The 11077-nt window shown below is 26.3% G+C and overlaps 1 protein-coding gene across 1 annotated transcript; it reads left to right on the plus strand.

Moving 5' to 3' along the window:
- The first annotated feature begins 2842 nt into the window (after window positions 1–2842).
- On the plus strand, window positions 2843–5195 carry LOC128031924 (uncharacterized). The gene is made up of 3 exons (XM_012607757.2): window positions 2843–3360; window positions 4357–4589; window positions 4800–5195. Exons 1-3 carry the CDS (start codon window positions 2890–2892, stop codon window positions 5047–5049), a joined length of 954 nt encoding a protein of 317 aa, XP_012463211.2. The 5' UTR covers window positions 2843–2889; the 3' UTR covers window positions 5050–5195.
- The last annotated feature ends 5882 nt before the right edge of the window (window positions 5196–11077 follow it).

Genomic DNA, 11077 nt, shown 5'->3' on the forward strand with positions numbered 1-11077 from the left:
TTTTATATATTATGTAATTTATAACACGTAAAAAGTAAATCTACAATGATAAAGTATAATACTATGATGTAGATATTAAAAGAATATTAAAATGTCTTAATATAAAATTTTAGTAATTGAAAAATCGTATAAAATTATTAAAAATCGAATTAAAAAGAAATATAAATATATATTTAAAATGGACAGACTTAAAATGGTTCATATTTTGAGCCGAACCAGGTTTGAGCAAACGTAAAGTGTGACCTGAACCTGGTACAAAATAGAATAAAATCAAATCAAAATTTCACATATAAAATTGTACGAAATTAAAATTTATGTATAATTTTAATATTTCTCTTTTTTTTTCAATAGTGGTCGTTGCTTAATAAACTTTGACTACTCGTCACTTCTTAAATTTCTTTCCATGTTTAACAAAATCTTTTTCAAACATTACATTGATGGGTATAAAACCATGCATAAATAAAAGGATCTGATTAATACAATATTAATATGTTAAAGATTTAATCATAATTTTTTAAAATTAAAAATAGATCCAAAAGGCAAATCATAATTCGAGGATGTTTGATGAAATTAACCCATTATATATTAACACATGAATAGTGGTGGGGTTTTACTTGTATTTTGGAGGGGTAATAGTGGGATTTTAATTATACAAGCAACTTTCCTTTAAAATATGCATAAAAATAACTTATAATCATGTGATTATACATAAAATTTCGTGGTCAGTATTTACCTTTTAATGAATTTATAGAATGTGGAGAATTAGTTACTAAGCTCATTCCGGTAAATATATTGAGAAATAAAAAATATTCATATTTAATGAAATAAATTTAAATATTCATATATTTCAAATTTGGTAAGAATTGAATCTGAATATTTTTAATTTACATAATTGAAAATATGAAAATATTTGTATAATAATGTTTGTATTTTAAAGAAAATAAAATCATATTTATAAAAAATTAATCAATAATTGAGTTAGGTAAAGTGATTGATTTTTAAAAAATTAGTTGAGTTAGGTAAAGTGATTGATTGCTTATGAATACTATTTTTAGGCTTCCGTTTAAATCTTACACATTACATTTTTAGTTATTTTTATTTAAATATTTCTATATGAAAATGACAAAGGGTAAATTATCAAAATAGTCATTTTATTTGTCTCAAGTTACAGTTTAGCCATTTATGTTTTAAATGTTACTTTTTAATCACTTATGTTACTGTGTTGTAACATTTTAGTCATCGAATCGTTAATTTTTGTTAATGATGTAATGGTAAGCTGACGTGGCACGTTAAATCATAATTTCAAACAAAAAATTTAGGTTACATTTTACAATTGGTCCCTATATTTTTTTTTCATTTTGAGCAATTTTTTTTCTTTTATATTCTTTTAACTTTCCTTTCTTTTATTTATTTTCCATTCTCTTCTGCTTCTCCCTCTGTTTTCCTCCCTTCATTTCTTTTAACGTAGTTTTTTATATTTTCCATTTGTTAAAATTAATCCACAAGCTCGCCTCACTCGAAAAAAATTAAATTGTTCAAAACAACAAAAGCATAGAGACTAATTTTAATAAATGGAAAACACAGAAAAACTACGTTAAAAGAAATGAAGAAGAGAGGAAAATAGAGGGAGAAGCAAAAGAGAATGAAAAATAAAGGAAAATTAAAAGAAAATAAAAAAATTAAATTGCTCAAAATGAAGAAATATGAGGACCAATTGTATAAATTAACCTAAAATTTTTATTTGAAATGATGATTTAATATGTCACTTCAGCTTATCGTTATACCGTAAACGGCAATTAACGGCTCAGTGACTAAAATGTTACAACGTGATAACCTAAGTGACTAAAACATAACATTTCAAACATAAGTGACTAAAATGTAACCTGAGGTAAACAAAAATCACTGTTTTGGTAGTTTACCCAATAGCAAAAGACGAAAACACCATCATGTTAATAATATATTTAATCTTTTATTAGAAGGAAATTACAGTAATTTTATTGACTAAGTTGGTGTCAAGTTAACTTTTGACACTTAGAGCTTTTCATGAACTGAATACGTGTATGGTATTATTACACTTTATATTTGCCCAAGCCTGACTAGACCTGTCCATGGTAGGCGGCCTTACCTGACCGACGACCCTTCGAAATATGGGAGGTTAGGGTAAAAATATAGGCCGAAATATGGGCTTGGGCAAAAAAGAGGCCTGTTTAAAAATGGGTCGAGCGGACTCAACTTTTTGGCCCGAACTGCCCTACCGAATATAATAAATATATATTTTATTTTTAATTTTAAAATACTTTAAATATATTTTATTTTTATTTTAAAATATTTTTTGTATTTATTAAAAACCGGGCGGGCCGGCACTGGCTTATTTTTACCCATTGGGCACATGCAAAATTCGAGCCCATATTTGGTCGGGCCCGGCCTAAGAGTCGGGCCGAAAATTTTTCGTGTTCTACTTTACCTATGGACAGTCTAAGCCTGACCCATATTTTAAACAAGGTTATTTTTTGCCTAAGTTCATTTTTCGAGCTTCATACTTTTATTCAAATCCTCTCATATTTTGTGCGGGTTTTCGAGTTTGGGTGAGTAGTCCACCCATTAATAAATTTAACAAAAGAATTTTAGCAGTTAATTCTGAAATATGAAAAATAGAGAAATAAAATTCTTTAAAAAATTAAAAGTAAAAAGAATTAAATTTTAAATATACGAGAAAGCATAGATTCTCAAAACAAATTTTAACCATAATCATATTATTTTCATCCTATTGTACCGTAATTTACTCTAAAAATAAAAAAATAGTTTACGTTTTAGTACTTAAAAGCTATAAAAATGGAAGACTTGGACTAATAGAAATCAACAAAGTCCGAGATAATCGAGAAAAGGAAAATGGAAGGGATAAAGCACCAAATGGTTAAAGTGAATGGCATAAACATTCACATAGCTGAAAAAGGTGAAGGTCCAGTCATCCTTTTCCTCCATGGCTTCCCTGAGCTTTGGTATTCATGGCGTCACCAAATCCTCGCTTTATCTTCCATGGGTTACCGAGCCGTTGCTCCCGATTTGAGAGGCTACGGCGACTCGGATGCTCCCGACTCAGTCGAGAGTTACACTTGTTTCCACATAATCGGCGATTTAGTGGAGCTGATAGACGTACTGGATCCGGATGTAGGCAAGGTGTTTGTTGTTGGGCATGACTGGGGAGCTTACATGGCTTGGTTATTGTGTCTGTTTAGGCCTGATAAAGTGAAAGCATTGGTGAATTTGAGTGTGCCGTTTTTGAGGTCTCATCGGGAAATCAAGCCTGTTGATTTCTGGAGATCTTATTATGGTGCTGATCATTACATATCTAGATTTCAGGTAAATTATTATCAAGCATATTAGATACATAAATCTTATTTTATGATTTTGAATTTTTTTCGCTATGGAATCTATGTTTATCTTAATTAATCTTGATTTCTGATTCTGTGACCATAATTTAAATTCTGAAGCTATTATACACGGGAGGGATCTCCTTTTTACACCATTCCATAACTTTTAATGATCCATATATATTTTATAGATCCAGTAGTTAAATTTATTAAAATATTTATAATTATCATTAATGTAAAATTTCGAATTAATCTTATATTTTATCATATTAATATAAAATATTGTCTATTGTCTATATATTTATATTTAATGGTTGAAAATTTTATATACATAAAATATGACATGAATTTGAAATATGACTATTAAATTATTAATATATTAATCATATAAAATATTATAAAAACACTTGTATAAGTGCATCTCCCCGTGTATATATATATATATATATATATGTGATCCAACATACAAATTAGAAAGTGTATTATCTTTTTTTGGCAATTTCAACTTTTCTAACTATGATGTTGACATTTGACATTGTAATTTAAATCCGGAATTTCAATTCGATTTTGCATTAGTTTTGGAAAGGTTTTATTTATATATGTATATATATACTCTAAATTTCAGCTAAATTATCAAACATGATATAGTATTTATTTTGTCATTTTAACTATTTTAGTTATAGATTTAATGTTGATCTTAATTCATTGTGATGTATGCATCCACAATCCCAATTTAAATCTTGAGTTTGGTAAGTTTTTATGTCAGCTTTAAGTAGAATTATCTTAACTAACTGTGATGTATGCATCCGCAATTTTAATTTAAATCTCGAGTTTGGTAAGCTTTTATGTCAGCTTTAGGTGGAATTATCAAGCATACAAGTTACATACAGAGTTTTTATTTTGTGATTTCTAATGTAAATCCCGGATTTCGATTGAAGGTTTTGTTATTGATATATATATATGTATGTATATGTATATATTACAGAAACCTGGAGAAATAGAAGGTGAATTTGCAGAGATTGGAGTGGAGAGAGTTGAGAAGGAACTTTTGACTGATTTTCCAGTTATCTTGCCAAAAGGGAAACTGTTCAAACGTCCATTAGATGAACCAATTACATTGCCTTCTTGGTTGTCCGAGGAAGAAGCTAATTACTATGTCGCCGTATTCCAGAAAACTGGCTACACTGGTGCACTCAACTTCTACAGAAACTTTAACAGGTATATGTATATGTGTGATATATTTTATCTGGTACAATTCATAGATAGAATTGAGAATTTTTGAATGCTAGTGTACCAAATAATATATTTATATATCAAATCATTCATAAAAAATGATTTTAGGTTGGAATTTATGCATTTATAACCTTTTTTTTTTGGTAAAAGTACTGTAGAGGCTCTTGTTTATGGGTGTTATTGTTTTGATGGCAGAAACTGGGAACTATTGAAACCATGGGTGGGTAGTAAGATCAAAACACCAGCCAAGTTCATTGTGGGTGATAATGATTTGGTTTACCATATGCCTGGTATGAAGGATTACATTCACAATGGTGGGTTCCAAGAAGATGTGCCATCTCTGCAGCAAGTGGTGGTGATGGAAGGTGTTGCCCATTTCATCAACATGGAGAAACCAGACGAGATCAACAAATACATTTCTGACTTCTTTACCCAGTTTGTTTGAAATAAATAAATAAATAAAATAAATCCATGTATTCCAAGTCTTTTGTGTTATAATAATAAAAAAAACACTTCGGCTAAGATCCAAGTGCTGAAGGGGGACTTATGGTTAAGACTGAATTATTAATGTTAGAATATTTTTCAAGTAAATTTGAATTTTGAATTTTTTATATTTAGGTTGAATTATTAACATAATTATTATTTTTGTTAAATTTATTGGTACAATATTTTGAAATTAAAAAATACTAAAAATATTATAATAAATTTGGACGATGTTAATAATTAAATTTATATTTTAAACCTTAAAAATAAAATGATTAAATTTTAAATTTAGGAAGAAAACATAGACTTGTAACATGGAGGAGTAGATGCTCTTTTCGATGAGTTTCGATAAGTTTTTTGGTCTTGCATTTGATGAAAGGAAACTTACTTTTAATCGATGGATTTGATTTTTTTTTTAAAATTTTAAGAGGTTTTATATTCTTTTCGTTTTATCAATTTAGTTAATAAATAATCTATATATATATATATATATATTGTTTATGATTTGAGTGCGATTTTAACTATTTTAAGAATTAAAGACTTGTCATAGGAAAATCAAGTGGCTCATCTCTTGGCAACGGAAGGATTTAGGGGGAGGGAAATACTCATCTTCTTAAAGGAGTGTTGGAGTTTGCAGTGAAGGTGGTGGAGAAGGATCGTTGCGGGTTGCACTATCAAATTAACCCTAGGTGTTTACAAATCGAAAGACGGTTGTAGATTCGTGTCTGTCTGAGCTCAGATTATCGAGGATAGTGAAGAGAATATGAAGGGCCAAAAGCAGAGGTAGAAATTGGGGTTTAAAGGTTATTGGAGATCGATTTAGCTACCAGGAGAAAATAGGATTTGATTTCAGTGTTGGGAGTGTCCATTTATTAGGTTAGGGTAAAGTTATTTTTAGTTAAGAAGTGGTCAGGTTATCTAGATACTGTTTGTTTTCAATTTCTAATTTGTATTGGTTTGTTATTGCTTATTTTTCCTATAATCTATTTTCGATGCAGCGTGTAGTGGCGAAGCTACGAGGATTGATAGGATTCTAATTTTCTTAAAATAACTTTTTTTATTTAAGTCCATTTAGAATTTATATTGAAATAATAAAATTTTGATTCAAATCTATAAAAGAAAAATTCCAAAGAAAACAAGGAAAATGCTGGGTGAAGGACTTAGAAAAAAACAACTTTCCTTTGACTAACGTCTTCTTTGATTCGTCAAAAGGGGTGGCTTTGTTTTTCCATTTGGTTTGAAATTTGTGGTGGCTTTTGATTTATTGGTGTTATATATATATATTCTTTTATTTTTTATGTAAGATAATTGGGTTTTGTAGAAATTAGGAGTCCATTTGTTTCACCGAAAATTATTTTATGTATTTTTATGTGTTTGTTTTATGAAAAATAATTTATTCAACGGAAAATGACATACAGGTCAATAGAAAATAAATTATTTTCTTTGTAAAATAACTTACCCTATTGAAAAACGTCAGTCATTTTTGAAAAATAACTTATTTATAGATAACTTTATTTTATATAAAAATTAACTAAGTCAAGCTTAATATTATTATATTAATAAAAATATTTTAAAAATATTTAAAATTAATAAAATATTAATATAAAATATTATAATTTTCAATATCATTAAAGATACATATTTAATTACCTATATCTAATCATATAATAAATTATTATTTTTATTTTAATAATAAAAATTTTGATTCAAATCTATAAAAGAAAACAAGGAAAATGCTGGGTGAAGGACTCAGGAAAAAACAACTGTCCTTTGACTAACGTCTTCTTTGATTCGTCAAAAAAGGTGGCTTTGTTTTTCCATTTGGTTTGAAATTTGTGGTGGCTTTGATTTATTGTTGTTTCACCGAAAAATATTTTATGTGTTTTCATGTGTTTGTTTTATGAAAAGTAACTTATTCAACGGAAAATAACATATAGGTCAATAGAAAATAAATTATTTTATCTGTAAAATAACTTATTTTATTTAGAAACGTCAGTCATTTTTGAAAAATAATTTATTTATAGATAAATTTATTTTATATAAAAATTAACTAAGTCAAGCTTAATATTATTATATTAATAAAAAATATTTTTAAAATATTTAAAATAATAAAATATTAATATAAAATATTATAAATTTCAATATTATTAAAGATACATATTTAATTACCTATATCTAATCATATAATAAATTATTGTTTTTATTTTAATAATAAAAATTTAAATAATATTCTTCATATATTATTGAAAAGTATTCAATATTAATATTTTAATAATAAATATTTATAACAATTATAAATATATTAATAATAAATGTTTTGTAGTATAAAGGTTAAAATATTCAACCCTGTACTTTTATTTTCTAGAATTTAGTCCTTCACTTTTCAGATTTGAAAATCAAGTCCAATTATTACTATTTTCAATTTTTTATCAATTTTTTTGATATTGCATTTTTTAACTAAAAAGTGCTCCCATTTATAGATTTCCTCTAAAGGTTAGAGTAACGCGTCTTGGAACAATGTCATTTAGTGAACCATAAAATTTTGAGAATTATAGTTGGGAACCCAAATTTAAAGGAAAAGAGCAAGAAAAAAAAAGTGAAAATAATGTGGGGAAGACTGCAGAAAAGAAAACAATGGAAAAAACATGGAAAAGGGAAAAAGAAAAAAGAAAAATAGAGTAGAGACTAGAGAGAGAATGAAAATAAAAATATTTTAATTTTAATTTTATGTAAATGATGATGTAGGGAACATTACGAATTAGTTTGACCAAAAAAAAGGGTATAATTTATGAATTAAGCCTTATGATTATAGGGCAAATTACGCTAGTTGATGCCCAACTATTGTAAATTTCTTTTGTGGTCACCAATTACGAAAGGTTACAAAATTGTCATCTTAGTCAATTTCTTTTTTGGTCGTCAAACTATCAAAAGTTACAAAATGATCACCCAACTATTGAATTTTTTTCTTTTTTGGTCACCCAGCTATAATGAATTTTCGGGTGTTTCCATTTTTACGTAAACTAATTAGTGACAAAAAAGATAAAATTTAATGGTTAAATTCTACAACTAGTCATTGTACTTTGAAAAAGTTATGGATTTTAGTCCCTATACTTTAATTTCATCAATTTCAATAGTTGTACTTTTCTAATTGATCATTTGTAGCTCATGTGCTTTTCAAAATTTGAAATTTTAGTCTTGACCCAAACCATAATAGTCGAATTTGTTTGGTTAAATTCAATTACTTGCCTTGTACCATGCATACAGTTGTAAATTTGATCCATATTCTCCAATTAAATCATTCTAAGCCTCTATACCTTTTGAATTTTGAAATTTTAATATTGATGCAATCGGAAATCGTTAATCCATTAAAATGATTTTTAGTGAGTAATATGTGAAAATAAAAAATTGACATGGCACTACACATATGATAATATTCAGCGCACCAGATTTTCAAAAATAGTATAATTTAATGAATTTATCAATTTGGTTAATAAATAATTTTTTTTTTGTTTTATGATTTGAGTACGATTTTAGCTATTTTAAGAATTAAAGACTTGTCATAGGGAAATCAAGTGGCTCATCTCTTGGCAAATGAAGGATTTAGAGGGGAGAGAAATACTCATCTTCTTGAATGAGTGTCGGAGTTTGCAGTGGAGGTGGTGGAGAGGGATCGTTGGGGGGTAGCACCATCAAATTAACCCTAGGTGTTTACAGATCAGAAGCCGGTTGTAGCTTCGCGTCTACCTGAGCTTAGATCGTCAGGACAGTGAAGAGAATATTATGAAGGTCAAAAACAGAGGTAGAAATTGGGGTTTAAAGGCTATTGGAGACCGATTCAATCCCTAGAAAAAAGCATGATTTGGTTTCTGGAAAGGAAATGTTTTGGGAATGGGCTCCTAAGTTTTCATTGTATGACGTTTCAGTGTTGGGAGTGTCCATTTATTAGGCTAGGATAAAGTTACTTTTAGTTAAGAATTGATCAGGTTGTCTAGGTACTGTTTGTTTTCAGTTTCTAATTTGTTTTGATTTGTTACGGTTTATTTTTTCTATAATTTATTTTTGAGGCAACGTGTAGTGACGAAGCAACGGGAGTTGATAGGGTTCCGACTCTCTTAAAATATATATATTTTTTATTTAAGTATATTTATAATTTATATTGAAATAATAAAATTTGATTTAAATCTATATAAGAAAAATTCCCAAGAAAACAAGGAAAATGCTGGATGAAGGACTCAGAAAAAAACAACTGTCCTTTGATTAACGTCTTCTTTGACTCGTCAAAAAGGGCGGCTTTGGTTTGAAATTTGTGGTAGCTTTGATTTATTGGTCTTATATATATACACACACACACATATTTCGTTTATTTTTGATGTAAGATAATTGGGTTTTATAGAAATTATGAGTACATTTGTTTTACTAAAAAATATTTAATGTATTTTTATATTACCTTTTCAGGAATGTAAGTCATTTTTAAAAATAGCTTATTTATGGATAATTTTATTTTGTATAAAAATTAATTTAAGTCAAGCTGAATATTATTATATTAATATAAAATATTTTTAAAATATTTAAAATAATAAAAGATTAATATAAAATATTATAATTTTAATATTATTAAAGATATATATTTAATTATCTATATCTAATCATATAATAAACTATTGTTTTTAATATATTATTTTATTTTAATAATAAAATTTTAAATAACATTCTTCATATATTATTGAAAAGTATTCAATACTAATATTCTAATAATAAATATTTATTACAATTATAAATATATTAATAATAAATGTTTTGTAGTATAAATGTTAAAATATGCAATGAGTTCATGTACTTTTTATAAATTTGAAATTCAATCCCTATACTTTTATTTTCTAAAATTTAGTCACTCCACTTTTCAAATTTAAAAATCATGTCCAACTTTTTTATCAAATTTTCTGATATCACATTTTAACTAAAAATACTCATATTTATAAATTTCGTCTAAAATTTAGAGTAACGTGTCTTGGAACATTGCCACTTACTAAACCATAAAATTTGGGGAATTATAGTTGGGAGCCCAAATTTAAAGGAAAAGAAAAAAAAAGTGGGGACAAGTGCAGAAAAGTAAACAATGGAAAAAAAAAACATGAAAAAGGGAAAAAAGAAGAAGAAGAAAAAAGATGGATGGTCATGGTTTGAAGAAGAAGAAAAAGAAAAAGAAAAAGAGAATGAAAATAAAAATAATTTAATTTAATTTATATTTTTAATTTTATGTAAATGATGATGTATGGACCATAATGGTTGTGGAATTATAGTTTGCGTATTAGTTTGACCAACAAAAAATTTGTATCTAATTAAAACGAGGGTATAATTTATGAATTAAGCCTTATAATTATAGGGTAAATTACGCTAGTTGTTGCCTAACTATTGTAAATTTCTTTTGTGGTCACCAATTATTGAAAGTTACAAAATTGTCATCTTAGTCAATTTCTTTTGTGGTGGCTTTGATTTATTGGTCTTATATATATATATATACACACACATATTTCTTTTATTTTTGATGTAAGATAATTGGGTTTTATAGAAATTATGAGCCCATTTGTTTTACTAAAAATATTTTATGTATTTTATATTACTTTTAAAAACGTAAGTCATTTTTTAAAATAGTTCATTTATAGATAATTTTATTTTATATAAAAATTAACTTAAGTCAAGCTGAATATTATTATATTAATATAAAATATTTTTAAAATATTTAAAATAATAAAATATTATAATTTTAATATTATTAAAGATACATATTTAATTATCTATATCCAATCATATAATAAACTATTGTTTTTAATATATTATTTTATTTTAATAATAAAATTTTAAATAATATTCTTCATATATTATTGAAAAGTATTCAATATTAATATTCTAATAATAAATATTTATTACAATTATAAATATATTAATTATAAATATTTTGTAGTATAAATGTTAAAATATGCAATGAGTTC

The sequence above is a fragment of the Gossypium raimondii genome, chromosome 13, assembly GCF_025698545.1.
Source record: "Gossypium raimondii isolate GPD5lz chromosome 13, ASM2569854v1, whole genome shotgun sequence".
Lineage (NCBI taxonomy): Eukaryota > Viridiplantae > Streptophyta > Magnoliopsida > Malvales > Malvaceae > Gossypium > Gossypium raimondii.

Coding starts and splice junctions, on each gene's coding strand:
- LOC128031924 (XM_012607757.2), top strand. CDS start 2,890: ATGGAAGGGATAAAGCACCAAATGGTTAAAGTGAATGGCATAAACATT. Junction 3,361..4,356: donor ATTACATATCTAGATTTCAG/GTAAATTATTAT, acceptor TATATATTACAG/AAACCTGGAGAAATAGAAGG. Junction 4,590..4,799: donor TTCTACAGAAACTTTAACAG/GTATATGTATAT, acceptor TTTTGATGGCAG/AAACTGGGAACTATTGAAAC.